The 25,518-nt window shown below is 41.6% G+C and overlaps 1 protein-coding gene across 1 annotated transcript; it reads right to left on the bottom strand.

Annotated features, from left to right (window-relative positions):
• Positions 1-7,240: 7,240 nt before the first annotated feature.
• On the bottom strand, positions 7,241-25,020 carry LOC106924859 (zinc finger homeobox protein 3-like). The gene is made up of 10 exons (XM_014998774.2): positions 23,331-25,020; positions 22,702-23,240; positions 22,354-22,567; positions 19,097-19,201; positions 18,848-18,981; positions 18,542-18,652; positions 16,917-17,070; positions 12,079-16,754; positions 11,328-11,996; positions 7,241-11,235 (listed from the first exon to the last, which is right to left on the bottom strand). The coding sequence occupies exons 1-10, from the start codon at positions 24,988-24,990 to the stop codon at positions 11,119-11,121; spliced, it is 8,379 nt and encodes a 2,792-aa protein (XP_014854260.2). The 5' UTR covers positions 24,991-25,020; the 3' UTR covers positions 7,241-11,118.
• Between the last annotated feature and the right edge of the window lie 498 nt (positions 25,021-25,518).

The following is a 25,518-nucleotide window of genomic DNA, read 5'->3' as shown; positions in this document are numbered from 1 at the left end:
TCTACGTTGAATTTGGCTTATAGTTTCGAATTGGGTATTTTCTATTGCACATCCATCGCTGCAGGTGTCTAGTTTGCCTCTGCTTTATGGTCCGTGGTCTTGGGGAACATCTTATTATGCAACTCACGTGAGTACCGTGGTTTGTTGCTATGGTGATTGCCAGGGGAGCTGGAGTATTATAGGTGTTTATCCTAGACAGGAGAAGGCTACTCTCTGTCTATCAGGACATGCCACACAGTTTGGACCACACAATAAGATCAACACATGCAGTCACATGAGGGCAAATGAAAGACATATTCAAATGCAGATGTGAGCAAAAACACAATTTTGTTGCTTTGTTCATTTCAAACATTGATATTCCAAGGAAAAAGTAACTTTGTATAAACACAAAGCTGTTGGTTTAATGCGTTGCTCCAAATGTTTGTTTTTGGAGAGGATAGATTGTGAGCTAAAAGAGGGAAACAGAGAAAAATGGGTCGAGTCAGAGAAGCTATTAGAAACTGCACACCATAGTTAAAAGCAATGAAAAATGTGTTAAAAACAGAATAAAACCTCCAGAGGTCCCCCATGGATTCACGCTCAGGATGTGGTCTAAAGAAAAAAAGAATATTGGCGTGAGTGTGAATTTTTAAGGAAAAGTGGATATAAATGGGGGAACACAATGGCGGCTAGAAAAAAGCAGAAGTGTCTCCCTTCATGCATAAATTACACACATCATTTACATATTCATTATGTTTTGTGTTATAATGAGAGTATTTGCTTAATAGCTTCACCACCACTGGCAGCTTTTGTTTGACACAACAGAATTTAAAGAGTGGGGGGGAGAAAAAAGAGGAAAAACAAAGGATCATAGGTCATCTCCGTAAAGTGGGTGAGGTCAATGGTACACAATCAATTTTACTGATAATCGCATCAATCATAATGCTGTATGGTGAGAACAAGCACAACCTGCTCAGGGCTCTTAGAGATGTGAAATGAAGCAAGGAGAGAGAGGGGGGTTGGTAAAAGTTAATTAAAACAACACAGCTTTCTCCAAACTCAGGGCTTTGGTCGTCCTTCTCTTGTCTCAGTGGAATAAGTAACCGCAGCTGTAATTACCTGCAGGGCAGCCACCGAGATCATTCCTTCAGGTGCTAAAATAGTCCTCCAGATGACAATCGAGACAGACAATTTGTGTCGGTCCTATGAGGGAGAAAAAAAAAGTTCCAAATGTGTCAGTGAATTGATGTTGGCTGTGTGGGCAATGATATGTAATAAACTGAGAGAGTTAACGATTTAAAAAGTGAATAAATGAAATTAGCGGAAGAAAGTGGGACGGAAATGTAGAGACAGGGGGAAGGGCAATGGAAGAATGAACTACAAATGAGAGCGATGGCGGTGGCAGGTTGGCACAGTGCCATCCAGTCAGGACTGAAGCAGGGGCGGGCATGGGCATGGGCGAAGGGGCGAGGAGAATAAGAGTGAAAGACGAAGAGAAACAGACCTCCACAGTGCTTCTATGATGCCACCTTGGCACAGGCAGAGTGGGGCGTCATGAACGGGAAACCGGGCAGGGAAAAGGACGATATGGAAAAGACCCGGGTAAAGCGGAGCTTTGAAGTAAGTGAGATACCATCTTGCAGAGAATGACTCAGACGTGAATGAATGACGAAGACATACAAGGATGCTGAAGATGTAAATGAATGATTCTTTTAAAGTGACCATCTGCTTTGAATGTACTATGGATTCTGAAAATGCGATGATCATTTTGACTTTTCGTCCCGTCTCTCTACCAGCCACAGCGTGCCAGCCAGCGGGTAGTGTGCCAGTTTGTCCTCATGGCATACCCGAAGCACTTAAAGCAGATGGCGGAGAATTGTTGCAGTCAAAAACAAAGGGACTCACCTCAGAGGATTTGCCTCTAATCACTGTTTGCTCGGACAAAGCCAAGAGGAAGTGCCCGGGCAACGGTTGCCAGTGGTTGTGATGGCATCTTTTGACGGTTTCGGGGCAAAGGAAGGTGGCATGCTGCCAAGGCAACGCATTTGTAAACAGAAACATCCATATGTTGAGCGGAACATTTCAAGCGCCTTGGATATTTTTGGCAAAAACATTACTTCAAGGGAAAGGCTAAAAAGATAAATGGCATCACGCCAAAGAAAAACCACGAGGCATTTACAGGCGCTGTCGAAAGCTGTACTAGCAGGTGGAGAATTGCAGCCCAAAAATAGTAACAACGTGGTACAACTACAGTCACAAATGGAGCTTTTGTGAGTGCGTGGCTCAAGAAGCCCATTGCCTTGCTGCCAACTCGACCTTGTGCCAGCTGCTGCACTGAAGGGAAGGTTGCTGGACATTACATGGAATGAAGAGAAGTGAATCTTCCATTTTTACTTAGAGAGGAAGAGAAATAATGAGCAAAAGAAGTAAAGGATGTGGAAGGAATTTGTGCTTAACGAAGAACAGTGGGAGTGGGTGGACGGAGATGATGAAGAGCATCTTTCCTGCTCTTGCACACCTGGGATGTTCTTAAAGGGAAATCCCCTCAGACTGCTATATGTGTAAAAGGGAGGGATGTGTTGGCATCATCTCCAGGGTGTCAAGCTGTGTTTCTCCACTGCCATCCAGGGAGGGTGCTGCTGGAGTCATCAAGGGCGGGCAACAGCCTGGGCATCTCATCTGCAGCTAATTAACAGCCACACACTAATTCTAACAGCCGATCATAATTAGTGATTTAATCGCTCGTCAGCGCTCTCCCCCCGCCCCCCTTAAATTGCGCCTCCTATTTGGACACGTGCGGATAAGCCAAGGAACGCTTGATCCCAGCCCCCACCTCCCTCCACTCTTCCTCGATCCGTCTTTTCTTCATCCTTGGCTCCAGACTCCAGTGGGATCTTAATTAAGCCTGGGCTTCATTATGCAAATGGAGTACAATAAGCGACAGCAGAGGTGGAGTTGGATATGGACTGAAAAGGAGTGATGGTAGTGGAAAGCTGGAAATGGAAAACATGTGAAAACCTACAAAAATGTTCTTCTCATGTTACTGTGTTGCAGCAATTGTGTGTCGTTCTAACATGGATTTCTTCAGTGCTTGCGCTACTACCACATGTTGTCTGAGAGCAAACACCTCACGCGATGAAGCTCCATAGCTGCTGCCAAGGGGAAAACTTCCCTGAAACAACACTGGATATTCAGAATGTCATCTCTCACAAAGAAAACTCTCAAGGGAATCATGACAATGAACCTCTTAATATCACCAGTTGGCTGGATACGGAGAGAGATGGTAGAGATAGGGGGAAAGAAAAGGAGGCAGACAGAAACACTGACAGTGGCAGCAGCATGGCAGCTAATGTCATCTCAGTTTAATCATCGCATAGGATCATGGGGTTCATGAAAATTCATTTGCATATCATTAAATGGAGAGAGGTTATTTGGTGCGGGCCAACAAAATGGGATTGGAAGAAGGAAGGGGGTGAAAAAAAAGGAATAGTCGGGCTCGTTATTAAACTGCAATGTTTTATAGTCTGCCAGCCGATTCATTTAATTTGAACGTAATTAAAATGTGTCAGGCTCAATCAATCATGCCAACAGGGATACTATCAATGTATCAGTCTGAAAAAGGACTAATCAGAGGATATGCACTTGGACACTTTCCAATAACAGTCATTGAGAGTGGGCCATAATCCTCTGGAAGCTTGACCAGTCTCCTTCTTCAGTCGACTATGCAAAAGTGCAAATACTGTGTATTATGCAAAAGCTGTGAAAGATTGTGACATGTTGTGCATTGCTTAATGAGAGGGTGTGCCACTTTGTTCAATGTTGTCATATTGCCCTTCATGTTTTCCTACTGTTGTATTTTTGGTGGAAGAATTTCTCAGGCATGAAATGGAGCCGTCTGCACCTGGACATTTCATACAAAACATGCATCTATTTGGAACCACCAGGCGGACATTTCGCATAACTATTTTGACAACAGATGATTTAAACTACATTTCTAGTCTCTACTAATACTCTACCACTGTGAAATATGGTCATTGTGACTGCAGTAATTAAAATATACAAGCATTATTGCTTAGGCTTTTGGTTTTGTCAGTGGCTCCAGGTCAACTCACCCCTTTCCCAAGTCACATCCCCATTTCTTACACACATTGCCATTTTGCACTCTCTTATTTCTGTAACAAATTAATATATGGAAACTATGTTGTGTAATACATTTTAAAGCTGTAAAGTATTTTGTTAAATTATGATTAGAAATGGTCATAAAAAATACTCATATTTCACATTATCTCATACACTTTTATTTTTAAAATGGAATAAGATAATATTGACACCACTCTTTCTGTTTCCTGTGGTTTTCACCGCAGTGTTCCCTGTTGAATCTGATGAAATATGACAGATTATGACCACTAATCAAACCAAAGGAGGTTTAGGCAAGCTCCTGCTAGTAAATATTCTTAATTGGACTCATGTCATTATTTTACTACAGTTTGAGTTGAAAAGACATAATATTTTGACTGTATATTTATTGGTTGTCAAAGGGAGTACAAATCACCTCCTATATAGGTACACACTGATGTGTTGTTGATGGAAAACTTTCCTCAGAAGATGACTATATTTCATATCTAATAAGTTGGGTTTGAAATGGTCAAAACTACCAAAATATGAAATATTTTAGAAGAATGATGTGCCCCAAGTGGGAATCGCAATCCAAATAAGCCAAAATATTGTGTAATAGGCATTTTTTCAGAAAATTAACATGTAAGTTATACAGTAAATTTGAGATTTTCTTATACATTTCATAATTAAAATGCCAAACTACAAAGAGAAATAAACTCACGCTGCATGGTTTGAGTACATGAGTATAAAATGGTTTGTTTACAGGTGTGAAACAGAAGTAGAAAAGGACAAGAAATGTTAAGCATGTACAAAATGGGGAGTACACATTCGCAAAGGAGGAAATTCATCCTAAGCTCGCAGTTTCTTTTTGTCCAAGGTGTCCAAGATGTCCATGTTTGGCTTGTATGCGGATGCCAGTGTGCATTCCTCATTTGCATAAGTGATATAATTAGGCCGCCCTTTTTGAATGGAGATCAGTTTGGCAACCTGGCAATCACTCTCACATACATACAGTCATGCACACACATAAACACACTGCAACATGCGCTCACTGGCAAGACCACCCCACACCTCATTCCCAATATCACAGAGGGTCTGTTGTCTGTGAGCAAAGAGTGTAAAGATTAACATAATCCAGCTAATAAGTGTGAGTAATATTCACACAGAGACGCGTGGCATAGACACTCTCCTGCTGATGCGTATTTGTATCTCATTATACATGTAAAGTTCTGTGGCCGCCTGCCAGTGGGGTAATGGGGGGCTGGTTTAGCGTAGTGGGAGGCATGGAAAAGGGTCGCCAAGTGTGGGTCACAACAAACATGTGTAAGTTGTCCTCTCCTACTTTTGAGAAGAACCAGTATAGTTTTTATAGAACTAACAGGTAAGTAAAAGAGAAGCAGAAATAATAATAATAAAAAAAAACTGCTATTCCTTTTTTATTTCTACAAAGGTGCAGTGTCAGTTTTTAAGCAGAATGGAGGAATTATAAATAGTGTATTTGCGCTTACAGGCTAGCTCTACAACATGATTGATTGGGATGGTGTGACGACCATTAAAAAGTCATTTAAAAGATGGATAGGGACCACATTTCCAAATAAAAACCACTTTATACCTGATGAAGTGCTGAACAAACTCTTCTGCAGAGACATTTACTGATTACTATTGAGGTATGAGTGAGTGTAATGTGGGAAGCGATGTATCAGCTGTGGGAGACACCAGGGCGACAGTCTGCAACACAGTTAGGCAGTGAATGGTGACACTGACTTTTATTAAAGCTAAATTTGAATTTTGTTTCAATTAAAAGAAGGACAGATATGTAAAAAGAAAAAAAAGCATGGATTGAAAAAAATGGCACAAACAACCTTACCGCTGCATGCTTATTAAATTCTATCTGATAGTGCCATGGCTTCAAATGAAAGCTTATCCTCAGAGGCAGAAGGTGTGTCTGCATTTGAGCTCTGTCTCTTTAAGTCGGGGCTCCACCACCGCAGCATGCTTTGGGATTCATGCATAAACATGAGCTGGCCTTTCAAGCTCTCTCCTCACATAACCAATCTAAATCTAAATGAGCCCCCACTACAGATACACCAGCAGGCAATGACATTACCCCCCCCCCTTCCTCACCCCCATCCCCAACCCCCTACTCTACTCCACTACCCCCAGCGACACATATACACCAGCAGGCAATAATTTCACGCCGTCCCTCAAAGCCCCCCCATCCCACCACCTTCCACCTACGCTCCATACACACACATTGCACTTGTACCCCCTTTTTGCCGCAACCCCACCAGCTGCACAGTGCTCATTTGATTAAGAGGGGAGGACAGGGAGAAGGAGAAATGGTGGGGGATCACTTTATCATGATGACTTTCTAAGATGGCTATCATCCAATACGAAGCTATCTCAAAGCCCTCTTGTGTGTTTACTTTGCTTTTGTTCTCCACATGTATCTGTTTTCTCTTCCCTCCTTGCCGCCACAATCAGATCATAACAGCTTCACGGTTACATTTTCCGCTGTTGCATTTCTGTATAGCAGCTAAATGAACATCCCTCTTTCAAGAGAATATGAGGCAGATACCAGTTAGGATTTGACTTGTGACTGAGAGAAAAGCAGCATTCCAGTGCTGCTGCTTCAACCAGATGGAAAGTTTGTTTGTCCTTTTCAAGAGAAAAAAAAAAACAGAATAAAATCCACTGACTTACACCGTGCTTTTTGAAATGTTTCATATGAATATCAGTTTGTCCTAAAGGTGCTGCAGTATGCAATTTTTCCTCCCCTTTCTCCCAGAGTCGTAAAACACATTATCATCATCAGCAGCAGGAGCAGCAATGTAATTCATCCGAGGTCGTTAATATTCATCATATCATTTAGTCACAAAGGAAACTCATCTGGCTGAATGTCAGAGATGTAATTAATGAAGTGACCCTAGAGGTCAAGGCTCCATTCACGAAATGCCTTCCACACTGAGCACACACACTCTCTCACACACACACACAGAGAATTGCACACCAAATGCTTTTCAGCCAGATGTACCCCAATACCAAACACAGCACCAGAGACCCATAAGAGAGCTGATGCCGTTACATAGAACAACATTCATAAAATGACTTTTCAAAGTGAGACTAAAGGGATGACACCAGAGCGTGCACCAAAGCAGACTTTATTTAGCTCAGTGGAGTAAGGAGGGGAGGGGAAGAGGGAAACACACAGCAACATGGGAAAACTGGGGTGGGGGTAGAATAGAGACACACTAAACCACTGGAGCAGGACATAAGGACAGGTGCACATCACAGGTATCTTTTTGGTCATCACTATGGCAACAACATATCCAGAAACAAAATTTAAAGAACTGTTTTACCTACAGCAAGGTTAACAGAGTCTCTTCATCATTAAAGGACTCCAATATGTACATCTTACAGTCACTACGATCAAGAGAATACGAGAAAAATTAAATCTGAAATCATCGGTATAGAACAAAAAAACTGCCTTGGTGGTATTTGGAATGCACATTTCTGCACAGAAGAAAGCTCATTGGTATTGTCGTAAACATTGGTTAGTTTAAGAACAAAAACATGACAGAGATTTTCAGTCCATATCCTTTGGAAACTTGGCTGTGAAGTCAGTCGGAGTCAGCAAAACTGTTTGAGCTGGACTTACTGACCAAAGACTTTGCAACACAGAAAGACACCATACAAATGGAGGTTTTGGGGCTTAACTCCTTCAAACATCTACGCAGTATCTTCATATTCACTGAGAAGTTAATGCCCAAATAAAGTTTATCTTAAACTGGAGGCCTGAAAAAAAAAAATCCTAATAACATGAAATCTATTTTTGTCTTATGAGTTATACGATACTGATCAAGAAAACCTGATGGAATTGAGCCCCACAAATCTACAGTTGAAACCAGATGTTTGCATATGCTGTATAAAAAGATGCCTGACCTTTTTTTCTTTCTCAGTGTCTGACATTTAATCAGACTAAATCTGTGCTGCTTTAAGTTCAGCGGGATTACAAAAATTGCTTGGATTTGCCAAATGCCAGAGTAATGAGAAATAATTTGTTTGCTTCATGGAAAAAAACTAAAGGAATCATTCAGGATATAAAGAAAATAATTGGGAGCTCCAGAAGTCTGGTTCATTCAAGGGTACAAGATCCATGTATTATGCATTCTGTGGTCTGATAAGACTAACATTGCTTAAAAGTGTTTAGTTATAATGGCCATAAATGCACTGTGAGGAAAAAAGGAGGAGGCTTGTAAGACTAAGAATACCCTTAAAAATGTGAAGTCCGAGATGGCATTGTCCGTTTATGTGGTTGTTTTGTTGCAGGAGAGACTGGTGTGCTTAAAAAAGAAGGCATTATGAGGAAATAACATTATGTGAACATTTTTGAAGCAACATGTCAAGACAAAGTTAAAGCTTGGACATAAATAGGTCTCCCAAGCAGAAAATGACCACAGTTGTGCAGACAAATTAATTACTAAGTAGCGTAAGGACAAATCAGTGTTTTTAAACTGGCCGCCACAAAGCCCTGATTTCAGGGACAGAAAGATTCTGGGCAGAAAAGGTGGAAATAAGCAGGGCGACCTAATAATCTGACAGAGTTATAGAAGTTCCATAAGGAGGAATGGGTCCAGATGTCAGCTGACTATTGTGAAAAGCTTGTGGAAAGAAGCCAAAAACATTCGGCCCATATAATTCAGTTTTAAGGCAGGTACTATGGAAATGTATGAGACCTTCTAATTTTGAAGAAAAAAAAAAGTTTAGTCTGATGGAATCTCAGAAACTTTAAAACTATGTTTTATTTTATAGTGTTTGGGGGAAAAAGAAAACATCTGGTTTCGACTGCATTGCATTTGAACAGAATGACAGAGGAGCATTTTATCAACAGCATCACAGGTATTACAGTTTGTAGTCATTAAAGCCTAGTGGTAAAGCGATCAGAGCATGCATCTTTCTACAATATCATTAGAAACTACAGTACATTAGCAGCAAACTGGACATCCTTAAGGGCTGAAGTTCAACACTATGGTATAAAAGAAAAATAAATGCAACATTTCTTAAGAGAAGTAAAACTCTTCAACCGCTATATTACAGACTGCCATGGCTCTAGTTTGGGGTTTTGGTTACAGTCTCCAGTGTGCTTATGAGAGGCAGAAAACAGTAGCTTAGATACAGGGACTCCTTCCTTCTTTAAAAACAGCAGTACATCATCAAGTAAACAGTAGCGCTTATTTTTGTAGTTCATATGGTTAAAGTATTATCACGTCTTTGGATTTTTGTCTTAAAGCATTAATTATTGTTTAGCTATTATTGTTATATTATCATTATTACAGGTAGAATAAGGACTGGTAGAAAATAAACAGAGAGAAAAAACAAAAAATATCAGGCATGAAGGGAGGAGACGAATAAATTAAGAGTACAAAAATAACATTAATAACATCCAAAGTGGGTTTTTTCCCCCCTCAACTTTGCAGAAAAGCTCAGTACATGTGGAAAAGAGAGCTACGTGTCAAACATCCAATGAAGTCTCGAGTCAACCATACAAAAGCTAAATACTGTACATTTACCCCTCACATTATTAAACACTTTAGTTTTAATAGTTTTTTGTTTTTTTTGTAACAATCTATCACCCATAGGTGAAAAGCTCAGATCTTTGAAATGCACAGATGTTTGTGAAAATTTCCTGACATGGTTTGTCCCAAGTTATAACTATAGGTGTCTTTTGTTTTAGAAACAGATCATTACAGTTTGAAGATCACATCTAAGGAGGAGCCATGTTGATCTGAGCATAGAAAGCTTTACATTAATCATATAACATTGTTAAGCCATTGGTATATTCAAATAAAATGGAAAGGCATTAATTTACCTTACCTGAACATATGAAAGCTTGTCTTAATCTTTTCATTATCATGACACAGTTATATTGAAGCAAGACAGTTTGTGTCAATCCATAAGATTTTATATTAAGAAACTATTACTAAACACACACAATGTAAATTCGAGTTTGGTTAGAGTTTTCATATACAGTATAATGGTTGAGTGCTATAAAAAATAGTTTACCCCTTTTTGGGACAAACTGGCCTTTACATACTGTGCTATTTGGGCTGTTATCCACTAAAGGAACATACAAGGAGCCACATGTACAACAGAAGACTTATCATTGGCTTTTGGGAGGGTGAAGTGGTATTATAGCACCACATCAGTCTGTTGGTACTCACATTACCTCGGACAGCTGCAGATCTCACCCCTCACCATACAGACGTCCGCTCTGCAGTTTGTTACTGAAAACAAACATGTTTAAACTAAATAAACAGACATATAAAATTTTGGTTATGAGCTTTGGAATCTGAGACAGTCTTTACAAAAGCTCTATGCAAAATACCCATAGGTATTTCAAGGATATTATTCAGTTATTTTTCCTTCTTCCATTTCCACTGCTTTGTTTTCTTCAAGTCTTTTTTTTTTTTTTTTTTTTTTTTTTTTGGAGTTCGCTATTTACACTAAAATCTCTTCAACAATTTATTTTCCAACCTTGACCAGACTGGAACTACATGCTACACAGCTAGTTATCTAGCAATGTCCGGTGGAGGGCCCACTGTGAGTCTGTCATGCAGACTGAGAGGTAGACTGCAGGTCTAGCTGGGCAGTGAGGTCACATACTTGAAGAATGCTCTTTGGCCTCTGTGGCATGGTGTTTTTTTCTTTTTTTTTCATATAAAGATGGAGTTTGGTGTAAGAAGGATACTGGAGAAGAGCTTGTTTCAACAAGAAAGGACAGACTGGGAAATAGTTAAGGAGTAATATGAAAAGAGGAAAGCTCTGGTAAAGAGGACTTGGTTTGGGCTCTCCTGTACTAGTTAAGAGAGTTTCTCTTTGGGCCACTGTGGCTCTGCATCTTTGGGGTGTTCAGGTTATTGGTTTGGCAGCAAGTAGACAGTAGACTCAATGCGGTATCTCTGGAGTCAGAAGTTGGAGGAGGGCTTTTACTGGGAACATATTTGAAAGAAGCAGTCTGCCTTTCTAAGCCCTGTCTCTCTCCTCTGCTCTGGCTGAAAGCTCAGCTTGTTCCCTCTCAGCAGTCTCAGAGGTCAAGCTCCTGGCTCTCTTCTCCTTCGCTCTGGCATTCTGGAACCACACCTGTGAAATTATTTTCATTACTATGTATCACATGCTGAACTTCACAAGCTTGATTGTCAATCTTTAATATCATTTGGTTGCTTTTTACTTACCTGGACCACACGTGGGGGCAATCCCAACTCTTGGCCCAACGTCTCACACTCAATACGGTTTGGTGTGCGGTGGTTACTGTAGAAGTTTTTTAGCTGAAGTACCTGGAAGTGACTCATCTGTGTCCTTTGGCGCTGCTGCTGATGGTGGTGGTGCTGTTGCTGACTTTGTGTCTCACTCCAATCTGAGCCTTGATCCCCGGATATTTCAGGGCTTGAAGAACCTTGGTCAACCATACTGCAACTCTCCTCACATGGGTAGTCGTCATCATCATCCTCATATTCATCCTCTTCTTCTGCATTTTTCAGGTTGGCGGAAGAAGAAAAAGAAGCCATTGGTGGCTTCAAGCTAAACTCTTTGTTAATCATGTCATAGCCAGGGTTGTGGATAGGGGTGGAGGAGATAGACGGACCTGGTCTTTCTGTGGCAGATGTCATCGCCATCACAGTCTGTCCACTGGATCCATTGCCTATTGACAGGTTGTAGCCTGCTCTTTCAGCCTCCGCCCAGTGGCGTGATCTCATATGAGCATCAAGAGCACTCTTAACTTTGAAAAGAGCCCTACAGAATGGGCAACGCAGGTGGTTCAAACCAAAGGTGAAACTTGATCCTGGCCCCACTGACCGAAACTGTCCTTTTCTTTCTCTTGCCCGTGTGTTCTGAAACCATACCTGTGAAAAAACATTGGATTTCTTAATGTTCGGCATAGTCAACAAAGCAAAACGATTTACCTACTCATCACTTAAATCATACCTGAACTACGCGTCTTGTGAGACCCACATCTCGTGCAATACTCTCAAGGACTCCTCTGGTGGGGTTAGAGTCCAAACTGTACCTCTGGTATAACACTTCAAGCTGTTCTGGAGTGATGGTAGTTCTCTGACGTTTATCCCTCCTGTGCTCATCTTCGACCTCCCTATTGCCTCTTTGGCCTTCAAAACTAGACTCTGATATATGTTTTGAACTCTGCTTTGTGGGGCTCAAAGAATTGCTAAGAGTGTTGCTAGAATGATCAGAGAATGTGTTCTTAATTTGGATATTGTTCAAGTGTGAAATCATGGGATGTGTGGGACTGGGGTGTATCTGGGACATGGCCCCTGAAAGCATTTGACTTGCCATTAAAGTTGGGTTTGGATGAAGCATCATGTAAGGCATGGGTCGGTCTGTGAATCCAGAGTGTAAAAGTTGTACCTGGGACTGAGCTGCCAGGAGATGCCTAGTCTGATGTTCTTGCCACAGCTGAAAGGATGGCAAAGCCATTGGGCAGAGACTACACTGGAATTTTGCTGGGGGTTGAGGCTGGGTTTCAGTTGATAGGCAAGCTGTTGTATCAGGTGCCCAAGGCTGAATTGTTTCTGATTCTGGAGCAGAGGAGGGGCTTGGTGATGGGTCAGCAACCTTTTCACAAGGTTGGGTTCTTGAAGGACTGCATGTAATTTCCTGGTTTGATTTAGAGTTAGTCAAGATTTGTGTTGTACTATTTTGTAAAGTGGATGCAGCACAATTCTGGGGCATTTCTGCCAGATTTCCAGGCGGTGAATCAGATACTGTTTTTAAAGTCTGAAGGACTTCTTTGTGTTGTGCGTCTGCATCTAAAAGTGTACTTTGACTGTTCCTAGAAACTGGGCTCATGTTAGCCTGAGTAGAGGTTATTTTGTCTTCATGTTTTTTTGTAGCAGATGTTTGCTCACTTTTGGTTGTGTGAGGCTCATTGTCGGAGCAGTGAATGGAAGAATCAAGGGAAGGTGAATCAGGGTGGGAGTAATACTCGTAGGTCAAATCCATTGAATTTTCATCATGAGGGTTTACTTGTCCTTCATCTTCATAGCTGTTATCCTGATGATCAGCATCAGTCGTGTAACAACCATCTCTTTGTTTGTTGATGTTGTCAAGATTGCTCTTTCCCTCTGCTCCGTCATCTGATCCACGGTCTTGATTCTTGCGAGCTCTCTGTCTTGCATTTTGGAACCATACAACAATAACTCTGTTAGGAAGGGACAAGATAGCAGACAACCTATCGTATTCTTCCTCTCTAGGGTAAGGGGTGGCCTCAAACACCCCCTGCAAAGTCTCCAGCTGTTTTTCTGTAAAACGAGTTCGGGAAGAGCGTCTGCCTCTCTGGGGCTCTTCTATCATCTGGTGTTGTGGGGAAGGGTTGGTGGAAAGGGCTGGGGAAAGTGAACATGGAGAAAGGGTCAAACACTGCTTTTTGGTTGTATCTTCTCTGGAATCATCCAGTGCTGTGGTTGGGGGATTGTTAAAATTGTAAGGAGAATCCTTGTCTCGCTGGCGCTCTTTAAATAGTGTGTTGCGAAACCAGTGTTTAATTACTTTGTGAGGCAGACCTGACAGACTAGACATCTGGTTGATCTCTTCATCACTGGGAAGACTATTAATATCAAAGTGTTTCTTTAAAACAGACAATTGATCTTCAGATATTCTTGTCCTGGTTCTTTTAGCCTGCTGTTGTTCTGGTGTGCATGGGCTGACCTGGCTTTGCTGTCCCGTTTGACTATGCTGTGGTTGACCAAGCAAACTTGTGTTAAGCTGTGGAGAATGGCTTAGCAAAGCTGAGCTGGGTTGAGGTTGCTGGGCAAGCAAAGCTGGGCTTAGCTGTGGCTGTTGCCCTATGAGTGCTGGGTTAAGCTGAGATTGGTAAAGTTTAGCCAGCTCAGGGTTAATGGTTGAGTCTAACCACGGTTGAGTTTGGAGAGCCATAGACTGCATCACAACAGGCGGTATGAGTGGTAGCTCCATGGGAAAAGGAATTGGTGGAAGAGGAAGCTTCGGTATGGACAATGGGGGTATGGAAAGCTGAGACAAGGAAAGAGGAAGCATGGGTATTTTAGGCAATGATAGAGTTATTGGAGTTGTAGAATGGGATGTAGCTGTACCAGATGTATCAGGGATTGGAACCTCCTGCTGTTTAGGCTCTTGTGACTGAGAAGGGGAAGACTGAGTTGTTACAACAGAGACAGTTGTTTTCTGATCTTTTGTTGTGGCACTTGCTTTATTTATTGGATCTGAAAATGGTGGAGTTGGTGAAGATTCCAGTTTTTTCACATGAGTCTTAGTGTCTGTTGGGGTTTCTGGTTCTTTAGCTATGGTAGAAGATGCAGCTTGGGTGGAAACAGCTGAATTCTCTACCAATTTGTGCTCGGTAAGGGGGTACATCTGGTCATACTGTAGTCTATATTCTTTGGAAAATTTCTCCAGAGCATCTGTGGGAACCAACATTCTGTGAAGATACTCCTGGTGGCTTTTTAAAATCAAGGCATTAGAAAACAGCTTGCCACAGTTTCTGCACTTTTCTCCAGTTTCACAGCATTTTTGCTTTGTGTTTGGAAATAAATTATCTTTATTTTGTATTTTCAAATCTATGTCTTTGTTGCTTTCTATCCCTTGACAATTGTTATTCCATCCTTCCATTTTCTCAGTCTGTGCAAGAGTAAATTCATTTTTTTCCTGGTCTGAATACTCTTCCACCTTGCTTATGTCAGCATGTTGTATAACCTGCAACTGGTGTCTGTGTCTGCTTTGTAAATACTGAAGGGCCAGCTCATAGCCATAACTCTGGAGCAGAGCTCGTAGAGGCTCCCCATTCACTGCAGCATAGGGCACTCTTGGAGGGGGACATTCTGATCCAAGATGAGTAAATGAGGAACGAGCCACTTCCTGCTTCTGATTCTCCTTTTCCACATGTAGCTCATCTGTTTCTTCCTTAACAATGGAACCATCTTGTTCCATTTCCATTTTATTCTGCTTGTTGGAGGACCCACTGTAGATCACATCAACTTTTGCTTTGCTTAGTGAATGGTCAGTTGACTGGTTAACAGTAGTATTTGAACTTTGTTTTGGGTTGGGTTTCTGCTCTGACTCAGACTCCCTTTTAGAATCTGTCTTAGTCTGTTCTTCTGGAATGACTTTAGAAGATACTTCGAGACCAAGATCTTGGTTCTTCATACTTAACTCTGGGTTAAGCTTCACGTCTGACAAGTAAAATGGTAGGAGTAGTTGTTGTTGAAGGGAAAGCAGGTTATCTGGTGCCAGTGAAAAGTGCTGTTTAAAGAGATTATCTGGTCCTAAGGGAAGGTGATGGATTGCCTGGGACTGAAGGAGTGCTGTTTGCTGTTGTAGTTGAGCCTGGACCTGTGCCTGAGCTAGCTGTTGCTGCTGTAGTAACATCAATTGATTTCTTGATGCAAGAAGCTCTGCCACTCTCTTTTTTGCTTGCTGAGACTCTGCTGGGTCAGAGAGGGTGGGTTGAGTATCAGTGAATAAGCTAGAGCCTACTAAAGATGACGTTGAAACACTTATCCCATCTGGCTTTTTGGCAATAGGCAAACTTTTGGATGTTTCCTCTCTGGTAGCGGCAACCTGGGCAGTGGAAGAAGGGACTGACCCTGGAAGAGCTAAGCTTGACTCTGAAGTCTGTGTTGTTGAGTTCTGGGCAGCACGAGCTCGAGTCTGATGAAGAACAGAGCGAAGATGGATGTCCAGTGTAGAACTCTGGCTATAGCCTACTCCACATAATCGGCAGCGATAAGGTCTAGGATCTGGGCCACGAGGGGCTTCAGGAGCTGTAGAATTTGTGCCAGAGTCTTGCAGGGCTCTTCTGGCACGATGGAGATGAGATACAGAATTATAGTGCACCAGAAGAATTGTTTTCTGAGTAAAAGATTCAGAGCATATGGTGCATTTATAAGGCCTGGATGGGTCTAGATAACGATCCATTGTTGGGTTTGAGCTTTTCTTGACAAGAAGGCTAGAACTAGGTTCTGATACAACCTCCTCTGGTGATCCTTTCTCAACCTCAGTTGAATTCTCCTCAACTCCATTAGCTTCATGGACAACCTCCTTCTCTTTAGCTTTATCTTCCTTTTGTTCTTCCCTCACCTCAATGCCAAGGGTTTCTTCATCTATCTTGTTATCATCACCCTCTCCTGCTTCTTCCCCAACTTCAGGTGATAAACTGCAATCTTGCTGTACTGAATTTATGTTATGTTCCGTATATGGCACAGTGTGTGGTGCTAAGAGAGCATTCTGTCCCTGTGTGCTGTCCTGTTGCGAGTGCGTGTTTTGAATGTGTCTTTGCAGGGCCTCCTGACTACGGCATTGTCTAGAACAAAGGGGGCACTCTGTCGCCGCCCTCATGGCATGGTACTGCCAGTGCAGCTGGAGCTTCTCCTGAGTGGGAAATGCCAAGCTGCACCTGCTGCAACGAAACCGGTAACCATGACGATCCGAAAGGGGAGAGGGGTCGCTGAGAGGGGAGATGGGTGGAGAGGAAGGAGGTGTCTGAGTTGGGGACTGAGGAGCCAGAGTGCCGCTTGAGGGGTGACTGGCGTTGTCTTCTAGGGGTGGGGTGAGCAGTGCTGTGACATCTTTGGGTGCGGCAACATCTCCCTCAGTGTTCTCTACTAAGATACCTGCAAAATACATCAGAAAAGATTATTGTAAAAATTTAGTCCAGAAGAAAGTTTTGAGAATAAGCAAGCAACATATTTTTTTTTCTTTTTCAAGAAAAAACTGTGTTATATAAATAATGTTCTGTAAGAGTTCTAAACAGCTCTACACATTGTTTTACCAACCTTTATTTTGTTGTGAACAAACAATAGACCCTGCAGTATGGGAGCACTTTGCATCATTGCTCTTCTTGGTTTTAGTGTTCTGAATGTTGTTCGTAATCAAATCCTGTGGTTCTGACTCCAGCAGAGGCTCAAGCTGTTCCGTGGATGGTGTCACCTGGAAAAAAGTAACACATTATCAGTTGTCATTGCTTCTAATTTCCAGGCATTCTAAGAGGCCATTTACCGACTGAAAATAAAATGAATGTCTGGCATTGCTGTGCTTTTTTAATCTAGCAATATGAATAAAACATGTCTCATTGTAGAGTAAAATAGCAAGCAAATACCGAGTTGTACAAAGACAGACGCATGAGATTACTGTAACAATATCATAAAACATTCAAACGTATTGTTAAATTTTGCACCTCCCTCTATAGCAGTGCAAGAAGCAAGACGCATCAGTTTGTTAATAAAAATACATGGTTGAGATATGTGTCTCTGCCCTTCAGTTCCATTGCCACATGCCCCAAGGGTTTAATAAAACTTTACTGAGCTGAATAATTAATTTATTTAAAATAATTCGTCATATAGGAAACCCCATCCTCTCTGCTTCAAGCAGTGAGGGTAAATAGTATATCTATGCAAACAGCTAGCCACCCTGAGGAAAGGACAGAGAGCCAAAGATGAGATTTACATGACAAGTCTTCACTGCGTAACAGCTTCATAGCTGCAAAAGAGAAGAACAACCACACATACACACTGCAGAGAAAACTGAAGGTCAGACTTAATCTAGAGAGCGTAATTGGAAAGCAAGGTACATAATGGCCATCATCACCTCAGTCTGAATTAATGAACCTCAATTACTATCAGAGAGAGTGAGGGAGGGGAAGGTGTGGAGGGATGGAGGATTGGGGGGGCCAAGGGGTGTAGAATATGAAAAAGCGATAGACCAAGGAGAGGGAGAAAGTTAGGGGGCAAAGAACACAAAAAAAAAACGCTCTGGAGAAAGACAGTGAGCAAGGGAGGGGGTAATGCATAAAAAATTGAGAGAGGGCTTGGGAGAGACAGCAGGAAAGGGGCAGGACAGAAATTGCAGAAAAAGAGTGATTTGTGAAGCCGGGTGTGAGGGGGGGGGGGTACGGCAGAGGGGAGAAAGGGTGAAAAAAGCAGTCATGAAGAGGAGGGAAGAGAGCAAGAGACAAAGGCCACTTAGCATACAGGCCAGGGAGATGGAGGATGGTGATGTGGATAGATGACCGGTCATTGTTAGTTGGAGAGACACAGTAAAAAGCATGGGGGCCCCTTTTTAGCTTGACTGCACTTCTGGTAATAGAGGGCTACTTAAACATGCATTATAGAAAGACTGGCTTTTCCTACACTCACTCACTCAAACCTACTCTCTTTCCACTCTGCAAGACGCACACACACACACATCCACAGAGAACACGCGGCTGCATCAAAGATGATAGCGAGGAGCTACTTAAACATGCATTAAAAAAAGCGCCTGCCTTTCTCTCTGGTGCCTTCTTAATGGAATTGTCTCCCTACATTTCAATCGTCCCCCACCATCCCCCATTGCCTCAGCTTCTCGTTTTATTTTACTTCCTGATGAATGAAAGCAAAACACATACACAGTTGCACACGCTTACCGTGCTGATGAGCTTGTCTACGCAGTCTTGCGCCACACTGTGCACGTGTGTTAGATGAGGTCGAAGGTGTGAGCACGGGAGTCTAACCTGGCACAATGGGCACTGGACAGTCTGAAGGAGAAAAATAGGAAAATTTAACAGGCACAAAAAATGTATCTATTTTATCAGAATTAGTAACAAAAAAGGCATCATATTAAGTGTCAATGAAGTGTTATAATTTAGCACTGCATTTATTTTGTACTTTATTTCATGCTATATTTACTTGCATGAGCACTTTCAAATTATTAAACTATTTCAACTGCTTGCCTGCTGGTTCTCGTTTTGCTGGTGTATTCTGGGGCGTTTGGTTGGGATGGAGGTTTCCATTTCTTCATATACAGGGGACGACCGCTTTGCTGGAGGCATTGGATCTCTTCTTTCTTGTTCTTCTTTTGTTTTTGCTTCAAGTAAAAGTATACACATTTACAGTGGCTTCAATTTGCTATGGACTGTATAACTGTTCTATAAGTTGAGTTATGTGTGAAAGCTTTGAAGAATTTGTAAGAGCAGCAATACCTGCTTCCTCAGAATTTTTTGCCCCTAAATTACTTGTGTCTTTGGTTGTGTCCAAGGGGTCAGTGCTGGTCTCACTGAAACTCTCCATGTCCTCGATAAGCTCTCCTAGGACAGGACAAGTAATTATGATATGCAAACATAAGACCTTATGTAATACACTACAATAAACAGGCTAATTGCATGTATATTATTCTCCTGGCAGCACCTTTCAAAAAGACCAATGTATTTGAACCACACTTCATTCCTCTTGCTTGACTGCAAACTCTATTGATCACAAATTGATTCTGCATTAGATTCTCTCAGAGGTGGAGTAGACCTAAAATGGACTGGCAACACACAATCTCGTCTCAATGAGTCTTAATTTGCAGCAAATCAAATTTAAGGATAGATTCATTTTGCAAATGAAGCGTTGAACTACTTATTTCAGGGGTTACGCAGTCCACACACTCCAGACAATATAAATACAGCATTTCATCTTAAGCAGTCTGTAGAGTAACGACTAATCTCCGCCTCCCACAGTCTTTTTCCAGCTGATCTGTTTTAGTCCATTGATTAGCAGGTGCTAGTTAGCTGTTGTCAGGGGTGATTGGGGATATAACAAGGATGTGTATTGACTAATCGCTTTGTTTGATCAATATCCCAGCAACAGCCATTGCTCATTTTCTCACTGTTTTCATCTCAATCCTCTGTTTACCCTCTGGAGTCAGCAATGGTTCAGAGCATTAAATCAAAGACACCCTCAAATAGGCATGGGCAGGTTATCAGTATCCAGGTACACCAAAATAAAAATAAAAAAAAACTAGGATTTCAAACCCTCTTCAGTGACACAATTTTCTCTGGATATAAGGTCTTTTGATTAGAAGTCATAAAAAAAAAAGCTGGATCAACTGGAGGACTGCAGATCAGCTTGCTGAAAGAGGGATACTGCATGTCTCCATTGCTTACAAGAAAAACAAATTTCTTCTTTTGAAAATATATGTATATAAGCATCTATATAGAACTTCAAACTTTACCAGAGCCCAACTAATTAACCTGGTAATATTGAAAAATGGCAAGTAGGTAGAATACTCTGCACTATCTGCATGTTTACTTTAAAAACTACTACCAAATTTACCTAGTGATCATTTTGTAGTTTTCTTTAAGTCTGTTTAGAGAATCAATCAATCAAATTTTATTTGTATAGCACATTTCAGCAGCAAGGCATTTCAAAGTGCTTTACATAATTAAAATAAAAACAGAAAGAGATTTAAAGAAATCAAAATGACAATAAATAAATGTCACACATAACATTATGATGCCAACTATGATAAAAATCTGTTAATACTTTTGCATAACCACGATTAATTGTAGCTTTCTTGTTTTAAAAATACTTAATCATATTGTGTTACACTTTAGTTGTTTTTTTTCTTCTTTTTTTGTTACTGTGATAGGGTGGCTAAGTTATAGAATTTTGAAGGTAGGAAGATTTCCTTGGAAATTTATGTGAATTTAAATTAATACATTTCTGGGACTAATTGGAAATAAACATGGGATTTAAATCATTAAAGGAGGTCCTAGGGTTTTATATATTGCTGGGGAAAATATATTACAGCATAATCTTGACTAAACATCTGGATTTCAGGCAAGTACACTTGAGAATATCTGTGCTATTTACACACACCCTACTCGGGGCAACTGAGGCAACACATTTGGACTCAATCATAGAGTGAAGTAATTAAATTACTCATAGAGTGAGTAATTTAATTACTCATAGACAATTACATGTAATTACATGACAATTACAATTGTCATGTAATTGTATCATATAGTATATATATTATCCATATATTGACATATAGTACAAATGTGTACCTTGAAAATATCCCAATTAACCTGCAAATACCACATGATAATGTATTAATAAAGTAGATGGCTATATGATAACTATGGTGGTAACTGTAAACTGCAATTTCTAGCGTATGTGTGTGTTTAAAGGTTTATTTCTATTTCTTATAATTGTTATTCAATTTGCCCATAATTCACCAAGAACTTTTGGAATTATAATATTTCCAAAATTTTCCACCTTATAGCTGCAGTATATAACTTTTATAAAAAAATGTTTTCTATAGTTTAAAAATTGTCACCATGTAATGATAGCATGAGGTAAATGATCTGTGAAAAATGAAGCTCCTCTGCCTTCTTCCTGTGGTAACAGCTCCAGGTGAAAAACAACCAATCACAATCAGGAGGAACGTCTCAGTGCTGTCAGTCATGGTGGTGTATTCGCTGTTCAATGTGGTAATGACCGGAAAACTGTTTATCCATCGCCATTGAGGGCAATGCCAGTTAGCTTGAGCATTCATGGCAGGCTCTGCTATTGGGAAGAAGCTGTCGTGTAGCAGAGAGCAATTGGGAAGATGTGAGTAGCACCTACACAGGCGTGATTAACAGAGCTGAGATCCTCCTGGCTCTGATTAGTTGATTTTGACCAGGTGCATTTCTGCAGTTACCACCGGGAACACTAGGAAAAGGCAGAGGAATTGTATTTTTCCACAGATCATCTGCCTCATACCATACTGTAATGCCGTAAATAAAAAAAAAACATTTTTTTTTAAAGTTACATACTGCAGTTTTAACTTCCAATGGAAATTTGCCTTAAATTTACCAGCCTTTTGCAACTCTTTGAAATTAGGTAACACTTTATTTGAAGAGAGGTGAATAAGACTGTCATGACACTTTCATAAACATGACATAACACCTGTCATGAACATGAATAAGCCTTCATGAATATTTATGACTGTTGTCATAAAGCGTCATTCGGTAAATTATGACACTTTTAATACAAAGTTGACATTATTCAAAATGTCTTTGTTACGACAACTTGACATTAACCAAGAAATCATTACTAATATAAATTTGTTATAAAAGTATTATTGATTGCACTTTAATAATTAGGTAACTTTATGTTATTAAAGGTAAAGTTTAAACAGTAATGATTTCCTGGTTAATGTCAAGTTGTCATAACAAAGACATTTTGAATTATGTCAACTTTGTATTAAAAGTGTCATAATTTACTAAATGACGCTTTATGACAACAGTCATAAATATTCATGAAGGCTTATTCATGTTCATGACAGGTGTTATGTCATGTTTATGAAAGTGTCATGACAGTCTTATTCACCCCCCTTCAAATAAAGTGTTACCTGAAATTATTACGTTTTTACTGAAAGTTAAAGTGAGTATCTCAGCATGACTACCCACACATCTCATAGTCTCACCTGTGATGCCACGTTGGCATTTTCTGATGGTAAAAATGGCTGCCAGCTCTTCCCCACCCATTGGCTGCAGCTGAAGTAGCCCTTCTCTTTGTTGATGAGCTGACGTTTGACTGTGTTTAAGTACTTGAAGTTTAGAAGAGGAGGAGTGGTTGCATAGAAGACAATGGAACAGCCATGAACCTCCATCAACCTCACCATCATACTGCTGCAGGAACTAAAATTTAGATTGAAAGAAAACATGGATTTTTTTTTATTGTGATTATTATTATTATTTAAATGCAAGATTTGCTAATTCTACTGCACAAGGATTCTGGAAGGAATACAATCAAATGTGTTTTTGTGCCTTACTTTGTATACTCGAAAGCTCGCTCCGTGTTGTGAAGTGAGAGAATGTCCCTGTAGCTTCTCCAGACTGCTTGTTACAAAGTCACATAGGTTGCACCGTAGCTGGATGGGGTTGCCCTTAGCAATGAGGGAGGCTCCCTCCTGACCCCTGTCTCCGCCCTCCTGGAGGTGAGCAGCAAGCTGGTAGCGGGTGCGATGTCTGTCAGTCTGGCAGTGTAAGGAGAAGTTGGCCCTCAAAGGGGTGGTATAGCCACACAGTCTGCAGTGGCAACCACCTGCAACAAGGGAGCACCACTCAGACTGAGGCAAAGAGCGGGGAGCATTCAGGTGTTTCTCTACAGACTCTAAGCTGTCGGAAGAAAAGCACAAGCAGACAAGGCATTGGAACACGCCCTGGGAGAGGGGTGCAGTAGGAGACATAGACGGGGCTGGAGGAGGAGATGGGGAGGGAGAGGGTGATGGAGTGAGCGTAGACCCAAGTGTTACTGGTTGTTCTGGAACCTGCTGACCAGTCAGTCGCATGTTCAAGGTAAGCTCAGCACCTAAAAGGAAGTAAAACAATTACCCCGCTTTATAGAATCTTGTGTTTAAAGTAAGTTATGTTAGGATATATGAAGCAACACATTCCTCACCTGTGTTTTGTAGGTGTTTGAGATGTGGGGCCAAACCCCTGCAGTGAGACAGGTAGTACCCTCTCTGGAGCCGCAGCATATTGTGCGTGTGTTTCTCGCTAGTGGTGTGTATGCGGAGGTTGCGAGCGATGCTGGTTTCATAGTCGCATACATCACATCGCCACCGCTTACCATGAGAGTGGGAGTGAGCAGGTGATGGGATTTTAGCAGGCTGGGCTGTGGGTGTTGGAATAGCGAGTGTGAGCTTGCTGTAAGGTTGCTCATCTACTGGGTGACCACTGGATGAGTTGCTGTTGTTGGTACTGAGAGTGCTTTGCATTTGACTATTTGCATGTCCCCCATTTTGAACATTATTTAGATGTTTATCAGATTGCATGTGAATGCTAAGGTTGCCCTTCGATGAAGTAGCATAGTCACAGACCTCACAGCGGTAGGGCTTGTAGCCGCAGGCATATGTTTCACCTCGGGCCAAACGAGGATGGGGTTTTCCCGAAGTGCAGTACCCACATAGACCTTGTGATCCGCCACCACAGACACACTTTCCCCCAGAGGTGCCACACACACACTGGCCTCCTGTCTCTGGATGTTTCTCCTTCATGTGAACTTGTAGTGTATGCTGAGACTTGTAGTGCCAGTTACACTTTGGGCATTTGAGAGTCTTGCAAGAATTGCGTGAGTGCATTATTGTCATGTGACTGGTCAGGGAGTTATTAGAAATGTCTTGGTTGAGGCTTTTAGGGACACCTTCTTTTTGTTCTTCTTTGTCTTTTTCATCATCCATCCCTGTGTCTAACTGACTGTCGTTTGGTTCTGGAGCTTTGGCACCATTTCCATTAGAAATGGAAGAGTGAGGAACCCCTGCCAGCACATCATCCTCTGTGGGTGCACCGACAGGATCTGTACCTGCTAGTGGAAAAGCCATAGAAGACTGCTGGGATCTAAAGCTCTGTGGAAACCCAGAAATCCAGCCCTGATCTCCCTTAATGTCTTTTACCTCTGTCTCGCTCAGCAGGGCAGAAGAGGATGATGGACAACTGAAGTGCTTTGGAGAGACTGAAGAAAAAGGGAAGGGCTTTGGACAAGAGGAGGGAGTATGGGAGGACTTTGGAGAGGCGGCTGTTTTGCTGTCGAGTGTGCCACTGGCCTTTGCAGTGCTGGAAGAAGAGCTGTACTGGCTCTGTTGAGGTAATAAAGAACATTTGGATTTGGTTTGACTTTGGTTTGAAATGGCCTCCTCCTTTTCCTCCCTCTCCTCCATGCCTCTGCTGCTGACTGCCGCTGGGAGGTCCCATGTATGTGACGTCTCTACCACACCTTCATGCACCTTTTCTTCTTCTTCCCTTTGCCCTGACGAATATCCATCCCCAAAGTCTTCTTTAAACCCATGCTTTTGATGCACTCCTGTCTCCGGCGGATGTCGACATTCTTCTTTCTGCTCACCTCCCTCTCCAGCCTTGGACCCCTCTGCGCCCTTCTTCCCCTGTTGAGGCGGGGTCAGGGATTCTTTGGCAGGGGCCCTGGCTGAGGTATGAGAGGATGACCCCTGCTCAGGAATGACTGCCAGTGTCAGAAGAGGAAGAGATATAGCCTGGGGACTGAGGTCAGCATCTCTCTCTTCTCCCCCCCCTCCATCCCCTCCTCCTCCCTCATCGGTGTCCATACCAGAGGCTACAGCTCCCGCACATTACCAGACCACCTGTGTATTTTGGATAGATAGAAGATAGACAGAAAGATTGGAAAAAAGAGAATACATGAGTCATCTAAATAAAATTGCATAACTGTGAAGTCATTGATTAGATTCCTTGGATAGCATCTGTTCAATACAACATTCACAGTGCGCAATCCAAAGGCTGGTTACCCAGGGGTTAGCGTTAGCCCTTAATGGGAAAATCAATAGCATGAGTGCTAAACTGGGTAGAGGAATGCGGGTAAAGGCTACACAGGAGGTCTATAATATTCCTCAGAGGATAGGATTAAATAAAGAACAGTATGCTTCAGAGCTAGAGGGCTTCCATGGAATTGCCACACAAGATAGACGAACAGTTTTTAAAGCCATTATATTAGTCTTTGAATCTTTAGAGTGCATCAATGAACACGTACTGTAAGACAACAGAATCTTTTAGAATTAATTAGTTAACTCTTTATGCTTTTCTTGCCAATAGGCTTGCTTTTGCTAAAATTGACCAGG

This window comes from Poecilia mexicana, unplaced genomic scaffold, assembly GCF_051168715.1.
Source record: "Poecilia mexicana isolate PSO_F unplaced genomic scaffold, ASM5116871v1 scaffold_6, whole genome shotgun sequence".
Classification (NCBI taxonomy): Eukaryota; Metazoa; Chordata; class Actinopteri; order Cyprinodontiformes; family Poeciliidae; genus Poecilia; species Poecilia mexicana.
The sequence above is the reverse complement of the archived record's forward strand: the minus strand, read 5'-3'. Positions and strand labels throughout refer to the sequence as shown.

Excerpts from the sequence above, each read along its gene's own strand:
- LOC106924859 (XM_014998774.2), bottom strand. The coding sequence starts at position 24,990 with ATGGACACCGATGAGGGAGGAGGAGGGGATGGAGGGGGGGGAGAAGAG. Across the intron at positions 19,202-22,353 it reads ATGCCAACGTGGCATCACAG|GAGAGCTTATCGAGGACATG; the intron begins GTGAGACTATGA and ends GTCCTGTCCTAG. Across the intron at positions 18,982-19,096 it reads AAAAAATTCTGAGGAAGCAG|CAAAAACAAAAGAAGAACAA; the intron begins GTATTGCTGCTC and ends TTTTACTTGAAG.